The sequence below is a fragment of the Ictalurus furcatus genome, chromosome 13 (genome assembly GCF_023375685.1).
Source record: "Ictalurus furcatus strain D&B chromosome 13, Billie_1.0, whole genome shotgun sequence".
Classification (NCBI taxonomy): Eukaryota; Metazoa; Chordata; class Actinopteri; order Siluriformes; family Ictaluridae; genus Ictalurus; species Ictalurus furcatus.
Genome location: NC_071267.1, coordinates 5,263,301 through 5,283,276, shown reverse-complemented (window position 1 = coordinate 5,283,276; position 19,976 = coordinate 5,263,301). Strand labels below are relative to the sequence as shown.

General features: G+C 41.6%; 1 protein-coding gene across 4 annotated transcripts; it reads right to left on the bottom strand.

The window, feature by feature from the left end:
• Positions 1-309: 309 nt before the first annotated feature.
• On the bottom strand, positions 310-19,947 carry ubtd1b (ubiquitin domain containing 1b). Of its 4 annotated transcripts, none has more exons than XM_053639752.1 (4): positions 19,447-19,947; positions 18,904-19,293; positions 2,486-2,713; positions 310-1,927 (listed from the first exon to the last, which is right to left on the bottom strand). In XM_053639752.1, the coding sequence occupies exons 2-4, from the start codon at positions 18,980-18,982 to the stop codon at positions 1,551-1,553; spliced, it is 684 nt and encodes a 227-aa protein (XP_053495727.1). In that variant the 5' UTR covers positions 18,983-19,293; positions 19,447-19,947; the 3' UTR covers positions 310-1,550. The 4 variants fall into 4 exon arrangements, with proteins under 4 accessions (XP_053495727.1, XP_053495728.1, XP_053495726.1 ...); XM_053639753.1 differs by having other exon boundaries at positions 18,904-19,252; XM_053639751.1 differs by having other exon boundaries at positions 18,904-19,219.
• Positions 19,948-19,976: the final 29 nt, after the last annotated feature.

Here is a 19,976-nt window from a genome sequence, read left to right as displayed (position 1 = left end):
AAAACTTAACCTAGACCGACAGCCTAACGGGGGTAAACAGTCTGAAAAGTTAAAAAGGAAAAAAGTACATTTTCCCTCAGATTCATCCTCAGGATGCGTCCACACCTAGGCGTTTCGTTCCATCCGACACCTCTGCACTGCTGGTTTTTCTAGGGAACTACTTTCATGCTCATTTACATTAGTATCCAATGACAACATCTAGTAGATATAAGGCCAAACCGGAGCTTCCCAAATGCAGTCATTTTATTTATCTATCCTGGCTGTACCAGTAAACAGAAAGGTCAAGCCAACATATGCGCAACTCAACAATGCACATCGTAGTAATGTTTTATTATGTTAATAAAGCCTTTACTGCTCATCAGCCTCTAGGATGTATTACATTATGAGAAACCCATTCATAAATCTATTTATTGAGTGTTGCAGACTGCATTTATACTCACATTTAATAACCTGATCCTTTTTCACAAAGCATACATTAAAATATATATCTATGCATCAAGTAGAGACATACACACAGCCTACAAGAGGCTGTCTAGGCAATCTAGTGAACTGAAATGGTTATCTTTGTAGTTTATACAAACAGAAATTGCATAGAAAAGTTGTGCCTTTGCTCAGAATTTCCAATGGGATACAAGTTTGTGGGGCCAGCCACTATTTAAAAAGACAAACGCACAAAAAAAAAAGATTTCATATTGAAGATGTTGGCCTTAGAGCCAACACACAGGCACACATCAAGAACAAATCAGCATATAAGAATAGTTTTTTTTTTTTGTCCTGTAAAAGGCGCACGATACACGTAGACGCTTACAACGAACAAGTAAGTGTGCAAATGAAGCTCACGTTCCTGTATTCTAAAAACAGAAATGCAAGTACATTGAAAGAAGAAATAAAAGCCTTGAGATATCATCTGGAGCAGGAGCGCTGAGGTATGGGTCGACTCAATCCTATGAACATTAGGCCTTTCTAGAATCACAGTCAAAAGATTATGGGCGTCTTTTTTTTCCTTTTTTTTTTTTTTAAAGCCCCACTTATATTGGCACTTTGCTCAAGCAAGCATAGACATCACTCTTTCAGATCAATAGCCAGTTTACCCTTTCTCTCAACAATCACTTTTCATCAGGTCAGTTTCAATGAGGCTCTGAAGTGGAGGTCTCAAATTCACTTTTACTTTCACTGGGTTTCATCGTCAGCAAGTCTGTCCACATGAAAAAGAACCAGCTCATGGGTCCAGCAAGGTACAGTGATGGTCAGAATCTAAACAATGACATTTATGTAATAGAGGATTAAAGCAGCACATGACGTCCGTCTTCCCTCTTTCGTCTTTCTTCTTAACTAACATTTTCCTAAGTAAAAGCAAAAAGACGAGATGGGCAGAGAAAACATGCTTTTCATGTAGCGGAGTGCACGGGAAGCATCGTATGCTGGCTGTCTCTTTCTTCTCTTATTGTTGCTTTTCAGTGATTTTTATTTCCCTGAAAAAAAGAAAGCACAGAAGAACAGCCATCCACGCTTCCCGTGTTCTCTGCGCCATTCCTTCCTGTCTGGCTTGATTAGTCGGACGGGTTCACAATGACCTGGACGACAAAGTCTTTCTGGATCTTGGTGTCCTGAAGGCGCGTCTTGTCCGTGAGCAGTTTGCCGGAGAAGAACCAGCGCTGACGTGCCACTTCGATGCCCTCTTGGGCCTGCAGCTGCTTTTTCAGCAGGCCCACTGGATCAGCCATGCTGGCGCTGAGACGTACGTCCGTGCCTGTCGAGAGGCGCACCTTGAGCTGGAACTCCTTCTTGGGGGCCGTCTGTGCGTCTGCGTTTTCCGACACGGATTCCTCTTCACTCCTCTCAGTGATCAGGTTGACGGGTGGTGCCAAGCAGTAGACGGGTAGCTGGTAGCGATTGCCCAGTTCATCGTAGCACTCGGTCAGGGATCCTAGAGGCGAAAGATGGAAACTGAAATCCAACGCTAACATTTTCACAGACCATGGATGTGGCACAGACTGAACTTAACTGAAAAGAATCATTAATACTGTAGCCTAGCAGTACAACTGAGTTGCTTACAAGTGATCGTTACTCAGACACTCGCTGGAAGAGATTGAAGTGCTGCGTTCGATAAAATTCACTTCTATACGTTTCAATTCGTTTATAACAGTTCTGGGTTAATATACAGACACAGCATTTGCTTAAATCTATAAAACACTGACCCAGGGAAGGGTAAAAAGGGTGAGAAGGTAATCATCAAAATTACTCATGTAACTCATTAGCTGGCTAAGCTTGAAAGTGTTGAAAGTGCTGAGGTGGGAAATGACATCATTACAACCTGCGAATCAACACTTCAACGGTACCACGAATGCAGCATGATTCGTTTCTTCAGTTCAGTGAACCGAATCGTACAGGATTATGAATGAACTTTAAAAACGTTCAAAATTTGCGTTAAAAGGAAACCGAAGAAGCAGATAAAAATCGCTGTTACTGGCTGGATTTCTCTCACCGTGTGGTAGTGTGATGCTGGCTCCATCCAGTATAGCCTGAGCTAGGTCATGGTCGTTGCATTCCAGGGCCACAGCAGCCGCTTTTAAGGCATCCCAAATTTCCTTGCGGCCCTCAAAAGCCGGTGCCGTGTCCCAGAACTCATCCCTCTTGCTGCGCAGCTGGCCTTCTGTCATGGGGTATTCGCTCTTCCACCTGGGCTTATCCTTCTTCAGAGGTTCGTTACGGGCTGGGTGAGACAACACATGAATTAAAACGATGTATCTGATGAAGAATACTCCACCACCACACAGAAGCAAACGATATCATCATGTAGAACACATTTACAGAGTATTATACGGAAGAGTAAACCCTCTTCCCATAAACAAGATCCGGGCTTTTAGCTACCGTAACATGCGGAATGAACAAACGTTAGCTATATAGCTAAAACAAACTATAATTTATCAACTAAACTAAGGGGAAAGGGGTGCTTTGTTGTGTAGTTTGACTTCTTTCATGCCTGGACCTTGAACCCTGAGGCAGATGTGCTCCTGTTCTTGGCTGAAATGAGAGGAATCCTTTGTGGTCTTCTGCTGTTGAAGCCCGACTGCATTAGGCCTCAATGTTGTCTGCTTCAACGTCCGATGTGTTGTGCAATCTGCTTTTCTGCTCACCACGATGGCAAAGAGTGATTATCTGAGTTACATGCATTCCTGTCAGCTCAAACCAGGCGTTTCCTGGAGTGTGAAAACCCCCAGGAGATCAGCAAATCTTGAAAAACTCAAATTAAACGGTCTAGCAGGCAATGGGTCGAAGTCAGTGGGTTTTTTGAATGGGTTTTTGGTTAAATGCGTGAAATAAGGTACGTGGTTAACAAAGGCGGTTGCTAACAAGTGGCTAAATGGGACTCCAGAGGTCGTCGAGGACATTAAACGGCACCACGCTGAACAGGAAAACTCATCTACTTTTTAAATTAAGATCGAAAGAGTTGTCGGAAGCTTCGTGGCGGTGAACCTTGAAATCATGCGACTGCGGTGTCGTTCATTTATAAACTTTAGCTTTTTTTTTTCCTTCTGGAGATTGTATTCAGGCTTCAAAATGCATAAAATCAGTGTTCGTTTGTGAAGATCATCTCGATGAACACCACATGTAAGAATCATAATCTTTTGTTGGTCACAGAGCTTATTTTCTGCAGTAATCCAAAAGACAATGGGAAAATCTTCCCGGTTGGCCTACAAAAATATGTCATCCATGCAGCGCTCTATTCTTTGCATGGTTAAATCCTTTTTTTTTTTTTTCTTCTTAATTGCACACAGCAGAGTTTTCTGTAACGGTCCAATTCTGCAGCCCACTACACATCGTACTCTCTGTTGAAAGTGAAAACACTTCCAGATTTGTCCAACACCTTTCAGAGATATCTCTTGTTTTTCTCTTAAGGAAACTACGACTATACAAGCAAGTGCAAATGTGTTATGCCACGTAGCGCAAAAGAAAGGAGGGGAAGAAAGACACTGTAAACGGTGCGTATAACCGTTTAAAAAGTTACACATCACTCATTAACAGCTGTGATCAGTATAAAAGTTACCCTTCTTCACCGTACAGTAATATGGCTATGTCAACCCCAGCGATGATGAATACTCCAACCGGATTTATTAAACGGTCTTGATTCATTTACAGCAACAGCACGTTCACAGGTACTGTAATCGAAGACTATTAACAAATGTATTTTTTGTATCGATTGGGTGAAGTTTTCTGGAAAGAGATGTTGATTTAACAAGCATGTCAACGTGTTGATAATCTGCCTGGGTATCATGAGCACTGTTTCTGGGATAGTCTTCTCAACTGCCAGGAGTGGCGTCAGACCAACATGGCCGCTCACACTGCGAACAGCGTAAAGTCCCCCTTCTGTACGTTTACATTAGGTTACAGCAGTATTGGCTTTAGATCAGTTAATACACAGACACAGTACGTGGTTAAATCTATACTAATCACGGTTTTGAAAAGGTAAATCGACACTACAGTGATCACTAACATCACCCGGCTAGCTTGTTGCTAAGCTACTACCGTCTATGCTGCAATTTCAGCCCGAACGGTTGCATGGACGTTTAAAAGTTCACTACAGTAGAACAGAAGCAATGATCACTCAGGCCTATAACTGTAAAAGTGCGGTTAAAGTAGCTTTTTATGAGCTTTACGTGCTCTGACAGAGCCAACAAAATACACACTTTCCCAGTTTCCCCGTGCCCAAGGTGGGAAACGATGTTATTACAACTTATATAAATTACCACTTCACAAAGCGTAACAGAAGCAGCATACGAGTCTTGATCAGTTCTGCAATGACTTTTCCTTTACGTATAAAATCAGAACACTCCCCATAAGATCAGAAACGTTCGATTCAGCAGACTGAATACACAAAAACGCACTTGACATTTTAAAAGATAGCGTTTTTCCAGTTGCAGTGCTTAGTGTACGCTAATATTAAGCTTACACTGTGAGATGAATTGCAAACAGGGTGGAGAGAGCGGAGATCAAGTTACAACTTAAGATACCAACGGTGAGGGAAAAGAACCAAGATTTCTCTGCCATGTCGAGCCTACTCAACTACAAAATGATTACTCGGGCACAAAGGATCCAAGGTGTCAAATATCTCATTTAATTGTTTTGTATTCGCAGTACAACAGGAAGCGTAGACTGAAAAGAAGCACTAGATTTCCATCTGATCAGTCCATGGCACATAAAGACACATGCATTATTAAAATGTCATGAACTCCAATTGTTTATTTGAGCAAGTTATGGACGCTCCCACTTTAACTGTGCGTTTAGGGTAAACACTGCCTGCAAAAGCCATCACGCTCACAATAACGCGTACACGTAATAAGGCCGACATTCACAGCCAACCACAAGAAAACCCCTATTTTGAATCGACAATGGGAGCAGAACACATTGTAACTCCACCACAATGGTGAGTAAGATAACATAATCGCTGAAAATCTGTCACCTAGACAAAAACACTTATCTTCGCTTATGAGACATATGATCTGCTTACCCACAGAGCGGGCTTTGCTTTTATAAACTAGAGGAAGCTGAGAGCAGTCGGAGAAAGACGCTTTCCTAAAGTAAAGGGGAAAAAAAAATCATAGTGCTGCTCCAATGGTTAAATAAAACGCCTCGGAGAGAAAGTGGAATGTGACCTAGGTGACCGTGGATGTCCTAGACATATAAACACACACACACTGTTCTGGTCTCCGTTCTCGGTAATTGTTTTCTTGAGCATTTTAAAAGCATTTTAAACTTGTACTCTGGCTGAAAATAATCCAAGATTACAGCACAACAGTTCAAGCAGCATGTGGATTCTGGTTACTTTATTAGAAAAATACCATGGGGGAAAAAAAAAATGGCATCTACTAGGAATGGCTGATAAGATATTCCCAAAATTTTGGACGGTAACAAAGCGACTGGGGTGAGCTCGCGACTTCCGGCGACACGAGCGACAGCGAGCGTTGGTGACTAGATGTGGGGCGTGTCCAGAGACGTGACAAAGTTTGAAAAAAGTCGAACTTTATGCAGATTTGGAGCGACTTGGTGAAGCGACTACCAACGGGAGTGAAGACGGGAGAGCGCACGTGAGACGTGATCCGCCCTGCTGCCTGCGAGTCTGAATTGTTTCGTTGGATCCAGACAGTCAGAATCGTGCACTTTCACTGCAGATAGATGGCCGCAATGGTGAAGAGCACACACTGCTCCTCCTTCCTCTCGCAGGATATCACGTATATACACACACACACTGGTGAATTTTATATACAAACACTCTCCCTACACTGTTTCATTTTAGAAAACTGATTTATTGTCAAAAGTGGAATGCTAGTTGCGCCACCCAGTGATGAATGTTATGGCATGCCCACTGGTGACTTTATACTACAGCGACTGGTGACTTGCAGCGATAAAATGGCTGAATGTGTGAATGTAGCTGAACAGCGCCACACAACAGAGCATTATGGGAGTTGGAGCTATAAAAAAAAAATGATCTGGATGTAAATGTTACAGAAGAGGTTTGCAAAGAGAATCAAAACTTCATATCGCTGGTCATATAGTGCTTGAAGCAATGTGTAAATAAATGTTCCTCCACGTCTAAACAATTCAATATGTGAGTGCATCACCAGGAATAAGCAGGCAGGGGGAAAATAAATGACCAATAATACCATGTCATGTTCCACCAAATCTACACCCCCACCCCCAGCTGTCCTCGAGTGAACACCAAGCCAGTTTCAAACGGATATAACATGTTGCCCAATTTGCACTTCACAAATCTGCACTGGTGTCTGGTTGTGTGTGTGTAAAATGATGTTGCGTGAGCAGATGCACCGAAACCACAGTTTCCGACTGGCATGTTATGCACACAAAGACTATAACTGCTTTCTGCTCATGGGGCCCACACTATTTTGCTGTGGCAAATACATGATATTTACTCAAGCACTGTGGAAAAAGTATCTGAAAACATCTATCAGTTCAACACCCACCACTAGCCTCCACCATATTTCACCTGCTTCTCGTTAACAAAAGTTAAACACAGGCAGGGCAGCTGATAAGCAGCAGCACAACAAACCAGACCATCAAGACTGCACAAGCTGCATCGATGTCAAGGAATAAAATATAAAGAACACACCCGAGTGTGTGTGTGCGGACAGAGAGTTTCTGAAAACATGCCGTTATGTTCGGTGGCCAAAGGAGGAACAACCGACTGTAAGAAACGGTTTTAAAAAGGTCACCTTTCATCCGAACAAATTATTTATAGTGTGCATGGCTTAGGTGCAGCCACGTAATCAGGATTTGCCCTGCTGCCTCGTTTCACACTACTGCCTGACAGGAGGTAAAAAGACGTCGTTAGCACGAAGTGCCAAAACCAACAAGACCTCCACAAGGAGACTCGATGCAGGTCCTAGCGATATAGTATTAACCTTACTCCAGTTGCTCAATATGGAATGACTCATTGATCATGAGAGAGGAAGAAAAAGCAGACAAATAACCACAGTAACATACAAAGATCAGTGCAGTGGGCTGGTTAAACAAGGGAGGGCAAAGAACTCCAAAGTGTCCTCGACGTGTGACATGGTCAAGAGCAGTGTTTTAGTTCGATTTTAACAGACAAGGTTCAATATTAAAAAGGACTTCTCCTGAAACATAATGTGCTCAGCTCAGCTCCTGGAATCAACACTATATGAGAGATTACAGTGAGATGGCAAGAGAGAGCATTAACACAATTGCTTGTATATTCATAGATCCTGGTAGTTTTTAGAAGAGTAATATATTAGATTACATATACACACACACATACATATCTGTTCCTGGGCCACTTTTAGTAGTTTCTTGGCTATTAACTGGGTATTAATATTCTATGTAAATTAAAAAATACACACGACAGACCACGTTGTTATACGATACACAAGGGGAGTCCATTATTTTCATCTATCAGCACGGTCCGGAGAGTGTTATTCCACTTAAACCACAGCGATTTGACAAAGATTACAATATTTTATTTTATTAACGTACAAAACATCACGCATTTTAAGGCTTATAGTTACATTTAAGATTGTGGAGCATCCAGGAGAAGTTAGTTCCTGTTCTCGCCTACATTATAGCTGTGTCATTCCTTCGCCAGTCTCTCGAGCTATCAAAACCGCAGCCTGTCAATTTACTGAGAAACTGGAAACTGTGATCTCCTCTTTCCCGAAGACTTTCCTGAGCGCGAACGGTTACAAAGTGCTTACAACAAGTCCCTGTGCATGAGCTGTTACTATACAGGCCCCTCCAAAAGTAGTGGAACAGCAAGGCCAACTCTTTTTTCTCTATACGTTGAAGACATTTGAGTTCGAGATCAAAAGATGAATAGGAGACAATCGATCGGAATTTCAGCGCCCGTTTCCTGATATTTACATCTAGTCTAGACGTGTTAAACAACTTGGAACATGGTGAGGTTTTATAGCAACCATTTTTTCAAGTGATCAAAAATATTGGAACATACGACAGTAGTGCTTCTTGTTGCCCAGGCATGCCCTGTTAAATGGACTGTTTAAACAATTAAGAGCTCTGAATGCCTACTCTTAGTTCACCTGTGAAAACTGTATTTGTTGCTCAAAAGGATGAACCTACATGACGACCAGGAGAAAAACAAGCCATTTTGAAGCTGAGAAAAGAGGCAAAAGTCGATCAGAACCATTGCACAAGCATTGGGCATAACCAATACAACAATTTGGAATGTCCTGGGGGGAAAAGAAACCACTGGTGCACTGATAACCAGACATGGAATAGATCAGCCAAGGAAAACAGCAGCAGTTGATGACAAACACAGAGAGATGTGAAGAAAACCCCCAAAACAACAGTTATCACAATCCACCGCTTGAAAAAACTTCAAGAGCAGAAATATCGAGGCTATACCACAAGATGAAAACCACTCATAAGCAGTAAGAGTCAGAAAGCTAGACTGGAATTCGCAAAGAAATACAGAGATGAGCGACAAAAGGTCTAGAACCAAGATTAACCTCTAGCAAAAAGTGATGGAAAGGCCAAAGTGTGGAGAAAGAAAGGATCTGCTCATGATCCAAAACATACGAGCTCATCTGTGAAACATGGTGGAGGTAGTGTCATGGCTTGGGCTTGCATGGCTGCTTCTGGAACAGCATCACTAATCTTTATAGATGTTGTAACTCATGATGGTAGCAGCAGAATGAATTCAGAAGTCTACAGAGACTTCAGTCTGCCCATTTTTAGAGAAATGCATCCAATCGAATTGGGAGGAACTTCATCATGCAGCAAGACAATGATCCAAAATGCACTGCCAACACAACTAAGGACTTCATCAGAGGGAAAAACTGGAAGGTTTTAGACTGGCCAAGTCAATCACCAGACCTTAACCCAATCGAGCAGCATTTCACCTCCTGAGGAGGAGACTGGAGGGAGAAATCCCCCCCCACAAAACAAACAACAACTGAAAGAAGCTGCAGTAAAAGCCAGGAAAAGCATCACACAAGAAGAAACCAACAATTTGGTGATGTCAGTGGGTCACAGGCTTGATGCAGATCTTGCAAATAAGGGATACGCAACCAAATATTAAGTGTTCGTTACTTTAATTTTCTGTAAGACTATGTTCCTATAATTTTGCTCACCTGAAAATTGGGTGGTCTGCCACCAAATGTCCAATATTCGAAGTTGTTTAACACTTCTAAATGTAAAGATCAGGAAATGAAAACTGAAACCCTGACCCATCATCTCATATACATCTTTTGATCTCAAACCCAAATGTCTTCATCATATAGCAAAAACAACAGAATCGCCCTTGCTCTTCCAATACTTTCATAGGGGACTGTAGAAACAATAACATACCAGAATGAGTGCATTAACGTTAACCTTCATGTAAAATCAGTCGTCATGTTACAGCCGGAACTACCTGTGCTGTTATACGAAAATAATGCACGCTTTCTGACCGTGTTTATAAAAATAAAAATTAATTTCAAACAGGAAGAACGCTACTGCAGGAAGACCATTTCATACATTTGACGTTGCTGCGACCTTGATCCGGTTTGGTTCAATTCCAAAATCTAATCAATGCATCTGCTGTTTACAATCATAGTTCAATATAAAATCCTACAAACATTCAACCATTGCTCTTGAGATACTGTGCTAATGAGAAACTCTGGCACATGCACGAACAACCCGGAAAAAGGAAAAACGGAAAAATTGTTTGGTGATGACATAAGCAAAACTGTCAATTTCTTTAATCGTGGATCTTGGTCATACAATCTGATAGGGAACATGTTATCGCAAAGTTCGTTAGAGAATTCGATTTTACTGGTCATCTCAAAACAGTCGGCTGAACTCTCACAGTCTGAAACCGGCTTTAGAAGATCATATCCGTTGATTAAAAACCTTCAACATAATTCAGTCTGGTTTATTGAGATGAAACCAATAAAATCGCCAAGCACTGAGACGCCTTCAAAAGCACAACAGGCCGGATGAACGCTTGCAGGTCTCTGAACTGATCTCAGGAGTCTCTTCCTATAAAGCGTATGAACCTGCTCATTTCGCCACTGTGCTGCCAAACCATGCACCGACCATTGTTCTCCATGCACCACACCAGTTCTCCACACTTCACTTTACTCAAAAAAGGGAAGGAAGTAAGCATTATGAAGCAAGGGCATATCACCATCATTTTATATAGTCTCATGACAAGTCTTTCACAATTGTTTATCTTATCTTGTGTCGAAAACAGTGCACACACGCGCACACACACACACCATGTTGTAATTAAAGATAACCCACTGGGTGTTGGCTGTTAGTGGTTTGTGCATCACAACTTCCATGAGGGTGTATCACTCCTGGGTGCACTGCTGAAGGTATACATGTTAGTACGTCTATAGAATTATCATCTAATAACCAGCACTAAATCTTCATTAACTGGCTATGTACCCTAGTGTATCCAAGATACGTGCTGTGTGTATTCAGAAACTGCTCAACAGTGCTCATATAGAGATGTGTGTTCATGTTATTATGGCACTGCTATCAATAACACCTGAAGGAGACCCCATAATTACAAACTGCTCCATGAAAGGATCACCTCCAGTCTTTGTTCAACTGCATTCCTACCCTGCAATCAAGTTTTTAAATCCTTTACGTGTACAATCACGTCGTAGATTTTGGCCTAGTCCGCACAGGTAAATATGCCAATGTCTCCTTTATCTGTTTTGAGTTTCCGTCCACAAGAAAATCAACCATCAACAACGCATCTTTTTTGAATCCACGTTCCAATTAAACTGATCTCATTTCTGACCAAGCTGTAAAATGTTAGTGTGGACGGCGGAAAACTCGAGTCGTCCCTCGCTCACTTGTTTACTACTTACTATAGAGACCGGGGGTCGTCGGCTGGTGGACCGAGGTCTGGGTGTGGACGCAGTAGAGTGTTTCAATGGAACGGAGTAGAGCACTACTCAGGATATTGCACCCGAGTAGATCAGCATATGAAGAAACCTGCCCATAGATCAGGAACTCCAGAATTTTAAACATGAACCAGTACCGCTTCGGGAGCAGATACTCTAATACAGCCAAAAATATAAAAATCGGTCCCTCCAGGTCAAGCAAAGCAAAGTCAAGCAAACGCCGCGATATTCGGAGGAGAATGCAATTGTTCGAAATTACCACAGATTTTTGGCCAAGACACGTCATGTGACGTCATCACCACGTGCATTCAGCCAAAGCTCTCTTCATTTCACGTGCGTCGAATGCGAGTACAGCTAAACGGTCTCATTTACTGACAAACATCACCGTGAAAAGACTGCGCAAAACAATTTCGTGCAATTGCAATTTATTATTATTATTATTAAATATATATATATATATATTTTACGCTCTCTGGTCTCATTAGTGAAGTGATGATATTTTCCAGTACAACATACAAAGAATTGTGTGTTTAAATCTCTGCTTCATGTTGAAAGCAGCTCTTCATCTATCTGGTCAAAAGTGATAACGTGACACACCAATGCAAAACAATCACTTCAGATTGCCCGTAAATTTATAGCCATAAACTTTTCAGGCACGGTTAAGCATTAACAGGTAGGCTAACTGATATCACCATTCAGTCATGTTGGCGGTTTATGCAGACGTTCATAAGCAAGGAATTTGATGTAACTGGACATTCTGATATACAGACATATGATATATAGGCTCCTGATATAGACTGTTCTGTATAGAGGGCGGCAGTGAGGGAGACGTCGCACTGAATTCAGGTAAAACTTAGTACCGAGTGCTCTGCTTACACATCACCATGACTCAACATTATATAAACGACTCAAACTAGAGCTGCAACAACTAATCGATTCAATCAATAAAAATCGGTTATGAAAATCGAGGTCAATGTCATTATCATTATTAGTTGGTCTGCGCGTTACTTCTGTTCCGAAAACACGCACTGGCAAGTACATACTCAACTTGTGTCCCAAATCACCTACTGTACACTTACACTATGCTCCATGTACTCTACCGGCTAGTCCAGTGGTTCTCAAAGTGGGGGCCACCAGGGGGCGCCTCAACAATTTGGTGTGAAAAATAAATGTATGTTTTCTCTCTCACTCTCAAACAACCACACACACACACACACACACACACACACACACTCAATTCCTAATGTAATGTAAAGATGTAAGATGTAATTATTATTAATAAAAAAAAGGGGGATATATTCAGAAGTCTGTATTTTTAAAGACATCTTGCAAAAGGGGGGCCTCGGTCAAATTTTAATGCCATTTGGGAGGCCTCGCCCTGGAAAAGTTTGGGAACCCCTGGTCGAGTCTATGAATATTAGAAGGGTGGTATCGTCTTAAACATACCACTATAGTTTTGTTTATGAACCGGAAGTATAAGCTGCTTCGCAGTCGATGGCGCATGACGTCAAGCACACGCGATGTGACGCCGCTAACTTTCAGTTTACTCTTCATGTCAAGCTCATCTTTTATGCCCAACATGACCTCAATCACCATCAGACGGAGGCGTAAGTGACAGCGAAAAGAAAAAAAAGAAAAAAAAAAGTGTGTGACCCAAGTCCTCCAAGGCAAGGGAGCATTTTATCTTAAATACAGTGAAGAAGATCGTAACCTGCAAACTTTACAAAGCGGAGCATGTGTAGCACGTAAGCACGACAAGTTTGTGCTTGTACATCACTACGTTTATATCTAAAATGCTCCACTGTGTTGCTTAAAATGTTTAGTTTAGTTCAGGTTTGTCATTATATGCTTGCAGTTTAAATAAAATTTTCAACACAACTGTTTGTCCAATCAATATATACAGTTGCGCCCAAAAGTTTGTATACCCCTTGCAGAATCTCCATCCATCCATCCATCTTCTATACCTCTGATCCTTTTCAGGGTCACGGGGAAACCTGGAGCCTATCCCAGGAAGCATCGGGCACAAGGCGGGGTACACCCTGGACAGGATGCCAATCCATCGCAGGGCACAATCGCATAACACACACACACACACCCCTTCATACCCCTTGCAGAATCTGCTAAATATTATACTGTTAACAAAATAAAAGATCATAAAAATAAAACCTTGCTTTTTATTTAGTACTGTCCTTAATAAGCTATTTCACATTATACATATAGACAAGATAATAGCTGAATTTATAAAAGTTACCCCATTCAAAAGTTTACACACGCTTGACTCTTAATACAGTGTGTTGTTACCTGGATGACCAGCCAATGTTTTTATGCAGTGATAGTTATTCATGAGTCCCTTTTTGTCCTGAGCATTTAAACTGCCCACTGTTCTTCAGAAACTTTTTTCTTCTCTGGTGAACTCCGTGCCCAAGAGGGTTAAGGCAGCACTGGAAAATAATGTTGGCCACACAAAATATTGACACTTCGGGCCCAATTTGGACATTTTCACTTAGGGGTGTACTCACTTTTGTTGCCAGCAGTTTAGACATTAATGGCTGTGTGTTGAGTTATTTTGAGGGGACAGCAAATTTACACTGTTACACAAGCTGTACACTCACTACTTTACATTGTAGCAAAGTGTCATTTCTTCAGTGTTGTCACATGAAAAGATATAATCAAATATTTACAAAAACGTGAGGGGTGTACTCACTTTTGTGAGATACTGTATATATATATTAAAAACACAACAACAATTGGACAAACACTTGTGTTAATGTAAAGTCTTGGTCCGAAGTTTATACGCAGTTTGTGGATTTTATTTTAAATAAAGGAAAAAAATGGTAAAGGAAGTTTAATGGATTATGAAAATAATCTTTAACTGTAGCCCTAATTCAAACGTTACAAATGACCAAGCAACCGAAACCACAAAACTACACATGAACTTAAAGTGATTTTCCTGTATTAAATACTCCATAAGATTTATGTATGGTATGGTATCCATCCCTACACACACACACACACACCACTCAGTGCAAAAGTCGTGTACGTCGGTTGTACACTGGATTTACAGTGCAATAACTATAATACAGAACACTGTTCAGGGAATACAATTTTGTCCACCGAGACGTCTGCCACTACAAAATGGCTGCACCGCATGGTGAATAAGGAACAAGTTCAGGTATTCCGGAGTAGCTTCCTGGAAACAAGATGGCAGAATTTTCGGTATTAAGCATTTTAACTAAACAAAATTAGTTTGTGTTGTTTTAATACACAAGCAACGCTGGGGCCTGCAAGAATGGGCGTTGTGTGTTCATGTTGTCAAAACAAACAAAAATGGCAGACCAGCCAAAAAGGTTAAAGGTCAGACACCCTGTGCACATGTCCATATCCCCACGTATCATTTTCACCTCTCAGTGTAGACGGAAAAGTTTTGGGCAACAGTTTCCAAAATGACTCTTGTTAGTGCGGACTACGTCTTTAGCACTACAAAGCAGAATTCATTCCACGAACTGGCGCAATATATATATATATATATATATATATATATATATATATATATATATATATATATATATATATATATATATGTCTTCACACGTCACGCAACACCCACACGTGTAAAAATAGAGCGGGTATTCTTTAAAAACAAACAGGAATGTTACATGTAATAACACAACACGTAGATGACGTGTCTATAAAAGCCATGAAATCCTACCTCACTTTAATGTGGACTTGTTAACCTAAAGCAGTCTCAGTGTGAATATTATGCCATCTTGGTACATGCCAATAATACAAAAATGCACCTTATTAATGCTGATAAATAAATATACATAACCACACACACACACACACGTCTGTAGATGGGAACAAGGAACACTGAGCTACATAAGCATTAGTATGGACAAGACAATTTTACAGCACAGCCGCAGTAACCTGGAGGTGAACTGTATGTCATTTGACACCCAAAATAATTCTGCTGATGAGACGCAAATGAATGAACAGTGCCTTCCTTTCAGGGAGAAAAAAAGAAAAAAGGAAGGGGGGTGGGCGTAGGGTGTTAGAGGGGTGTACGACAATGTAAACGCAACACAAATTCCTCCAGTGTAATCGCGGCATGAAACGATAAACATCTTGAAGTGTTTTCCCAGGCTGCCGAGTGATCTGAAGTGATGCTGGGGATCAAACACGGCTTTGGGATCTTACACGCCATGAGCGTATCTTGGATATGAAAAGTGGTATGGCTCCACAACGCTACATGATGCAGCACATCACAAAGAAGGAGCGAATATTAATGACATCATTTGCTTAAAAACAAACAAACAAAAAAAAAACCCCCCACTAAAACCGGACATGCTTCAGACCTAGCGAATGACTCAATATGAGATATTCAAAGATGAATATCAGGTCCTACATTATTATAAACTGCACTGGTGGTATTTTCTACAGTGTGAATTCGACTCCATATCAATAATATCTGCACTGCACTTTAACTGGAACGCTGCAGTCCTGTTACTGACTCCTACACACTCTTGTTTTTATTATCACGCCTATTGTTCTTAATGCAGTTTGAACTTATTCTGGTTATTCTTCCAGTCTGGTCGTGCCACTCTCTAGACGTTGATCTGCACCTGATATAGTAAAAGTGCTTCATTATGCCTCCAGCCTACATATACGCATAATGATGAAGCTGGCTTGGCCTATTAAATTTGCATTAAGAACACAGCGGGATTTCACAAACTAACGTTTACTACCGATACTCAGAAACTGTCCTGTGCGTATGCAAACGCTGGCATCGTAAACAGGTAGTGGGTTAGAGCGGCATTTCCAAAAGCTGCTGCTGGAATAGAAACACTTCACGTTTCATCAGCGAGTGCGTCGACGGATCCATTTGAATGCCATCGATGAGGCGAGACGTGTTAGAGCAGAGAAACTCCAACATGAGACTGCAAGTTAAGCGAGGCTCTGGGTTAATGTGCTATTTAGGTGGAGGGAAGGTTGTGAGCTCAAATCCCTGGTACGTTCGAGAGCTACCGCCAAAAAAACCCCCCAACAATCCCCACCCTGAACGAACTGTACATTCATTCAGCCATCTTCAAGAAGCGCTTAATCCCGGTCGGGGGGTTAGTCGGGGGTCGATGTGGATCTGGAGCCCATCCCGGTAAATTGCTTATGAAATCTTTAGAAAGAACTTGAACTCCTCAGTGACGTTCAATATTTATTTTGCAATGAAATTCTGGAGATTACTGTTTTTATTTTAAACTTCTTTCATCCACGTGTTGGTCTATTTTCACTTGAGTTAACAGTCACTTACATTACCCACAATGCCGTTTGCCTACCTGCTGATAATGGTGCGGTCTCTACCTAAAAAGAACGATGCGGCAGCGCTTTAATCCTTTAGTCTGTCCAACTCAGACTTTCATGCTAAATCAATGCCATTCTACTTCTGATCTTCATCACTAACTAGCTCAGCCGAGGCTTTCTGCATCACATAACTTCACTGCATTCTGGGACTTTGAGTCCAATGTTTGCTGTCTCAACAATTTCTGTGTTAGATTTCTCATTTATATGATGATGAAAACAAGATACTCCCGTTCTTTTGCTTTAGGAGCTGACAGTATAACCTGGCTGTTATCACTTATGCTTGTGATCACTGAATTTGTTTTTTGTTCCAGCAATAACAACGTTCCCCTTTGACATCGGAGCGGCACGCAAACCTCCAGCTACTCACGGAAATAATACAAATACAGCACCAACATACGATCACCAAACACATCACCGATAATTCACTGCAAACATATTTAATGTGTGCGTGTGTAAGGGTGGAGCTTTCCTTTAACTGCTCAGTTACATGTCATAATTGTGTAAGACTATTAATCATAAACAGCTCTGAAAGGTGGTAGATGTCGTTATGTGTTTTAGTAGCTGTCTTACAGCTGCAGTAGGTAAAATGTGATGTTTTTAATATGCTTCAAGATTAGGTCTCTAAAAGGTTGGGTAGGTTCAACGATTTGATTTGAATGATTCCTACCCATTTTCACAAAGTTCTGCCCCCAGGATCTTTTGTGGGCCGTGGAGCACAGTGTCTATAAGATGACTGACGTTTGCTGCATCCTAATTCGCCTACTAATAGCATGTACTCTTTCTGTGAAGAAAAATTACAGACATACGAGTGTGTAGCCAACACGCTGTGTAACGGAAAAGAACGTTGTTATGTGTCATTCATACGTCATAATATAATTGACCAATCTCTTGATTTATTCATTTATATTCAGTACTTAAATTCTTAGACTTGAATACCGAAGACACGCCACTGTCTCGTTACGCTCGTCCATCATGTTTGCAGGTTAAATTCAGCAAAGCAAACCGTCACAAAGCTCCTCCATCACAGAACGTTGTGGGCGATATCAGCTGGAAAAGTGTCCACGGATCCACACTTTGAAAATCTACCAGAAATAGTGGACCAGTCGGGATACCTTTGGGATACTCGTTTCAACATACTACGATTTGGGACACGCAAATTCTAATCTCGGACACTATTTAGGACGAACTGGGACGCAGCTAGAGAGAGTGCAACCAAATAGCGATGGGAAGCTCGGATCGTTGAATCTCGTTCAGCAAAATGAACGAATCTTTTTTTCGAGTCATTTCGTTCATTTCAGCAGAATGTAATTAAAATGTTACATGTTAAAGTCCCCAACACATCTAATACGCAAACGTTGATCACATTTGGAATAAAAAAGAAACTATAGGCAAATGCAGCCAAGGCCGGATTATGAGAAACAGAAGTGATTCATTAATAGCTCAGCATTAGGTCTTCAGGCTATGCAGTCTGTTAGTTCACCTCACCTCCAGATCCGATCCGTTCTTTCTTTTGTCACGTCTGTTCCCTGGAAACACAAACGATCAGTTCACGCCTCGAGTCGTTCGTTCATCACGTCACAGCCCCACTGCATTCAACCCATGGGGCGATCACGTGATGAACGAACGACTCGAACCTGAAGACTCGAGACCAGAACTAATCATTTCTGTTTCCTGTACAGAACCTATGGGGATGGTACAGCGCATGCGCGGTCAAAACTGAACGCGGTCAAAAACACTCTCTGAGGTGACTCGTTGTTCCCGAGTCATATTCAAGATTCGTTCAAAATGAACGAAATCACTCTCTGAGCTGACTCGTTTTTCCCGAGTCATATTAAAGATGCGTTCAAAATGAACGAAATCACTCTGACGTGACTCGTTGTTCCCGAGTCATATTCAAGATTCGTTCAAAATGAACGAAATCACTCTGACGTGACTAGTTTTTCCCGAGTCATATTAAAGATTCGTTCTAAATGAACGACCAAACACAAACACGCATTCCGAACAGAAGCACCTTTTCTAAATGGGTATTCTCGCCAACTCACTCCACTGTTTTTTTTTTTTAAATCATGCTGTACTAATCTTCCAGGTTATCTGTACAAGAAATAATAATAATTTAAAAAAATCGCCTACTGCACCTTTAACTAAGCAGAAATCTTACCTCCACGCTTTCTCTGGCCCCTTCCTCGGCGAGACGAGCCTTGAGACTCCGGGCGCTCTCTCCCCACACATCCTCCCATGGTGCTCAGTTGAACAGCATCCACATCGCTCTCTGATCACAACTTTAAAACCCGTTCGATATCTTCTGCGCAGAACTTCCTTGAATTTCTGCGGTGTGTAGTGCAGGTGTCAGAAAGCAGCAGCAGCAGCAGCAGCAGCAGCGTTAACGGAGGACTTCTTCACCTACTCCTGATGCTCATCAGCGCTGTTGACTTGTTCACGGATCAACTTTATAGAGCTGTCTAGGTGGTGAAACCCTGCGAGGAGCAAGACGAGCGGTTTAACTCGAGCTTCCCAGGGGTTAGAGAAGTGCGGTTAGACGAGTGCGTGTCTTCAGGAAATGAGTCGGGATTTAAATGATTTGTTATTGTTTCACAGACTCGGCTGTAGCAGCGGCACACAGCAAAACTAGCATCAATGCCTCGGACTGCCGAATCATATTACTAAAGAATATTTGGGTATAAAGTTACTGAAATTGTCCTACCTTAGAAGTGGACTATTTTCGTCGAAGTTGCGTTCAATTTCTCAGGTTGCCTCGCGCAACACAGCTTGGGGGGTTTTTAAACCGTTAGTTAGCTAGCTACACAAACTAACTAACTAATAAACAAACCAAACCAGTGAGGAGAATGATAAGTTCTGTAACTTAACGCATCCTGACGAAAAGAGAATATAAAACACGACCAGGATGTATATATTTGGATAAAGACAGCGGGGTAAAAGCAGTAGTTCACTTCACTCCGACTCCACTTGTGTGCGCGAGAACAGAGGCGAGTTATTTCTGGCTGGAAAACAAGCTCGCTTTAGCTAAACCTGCCCCGTCTCTAAGCTACACTCTCCAGGGGGAAGTACACTTAACAGCGTTGTCAGACTCCGACTTATCTTATTAATGCGCGAAAAGACCAAACACAGGCCGGTGTTCGAATTCTATCTCTTCTTCGAATCCCCTTAATCGCACTGGTTCAGCCAGGTTCAGCTGTTCTTTACCACCCTTGTGCGCATGCGCGTATTCAGTTG

Excerpts from the sequence above, each read along its gene's own strand:
- ubtd1b (XM_053639750.1), bottom strand. The coding sequence starts at position 18,982 with ATGGGAGGATGTGTGGGGAGAGAGCGCCCGGAGTCTCAAGGCTCGTCT. Across the intron at positions 2,714-18,903 it reads GGGCCAGAGAAAGCGTGGAG|CCCGTAACGAACCTCTGAAG; the intron begins GTAAGATTTCTG and ends TGTCTCACCCAG. Across the intron at positions 1,928-2,485 it reads CAGCATCACACTACCACACG|GATCCCTGACCGAGTGCTAC; the intron begins GTGAGAGAAATC and ends TTTCGCCTCTAG.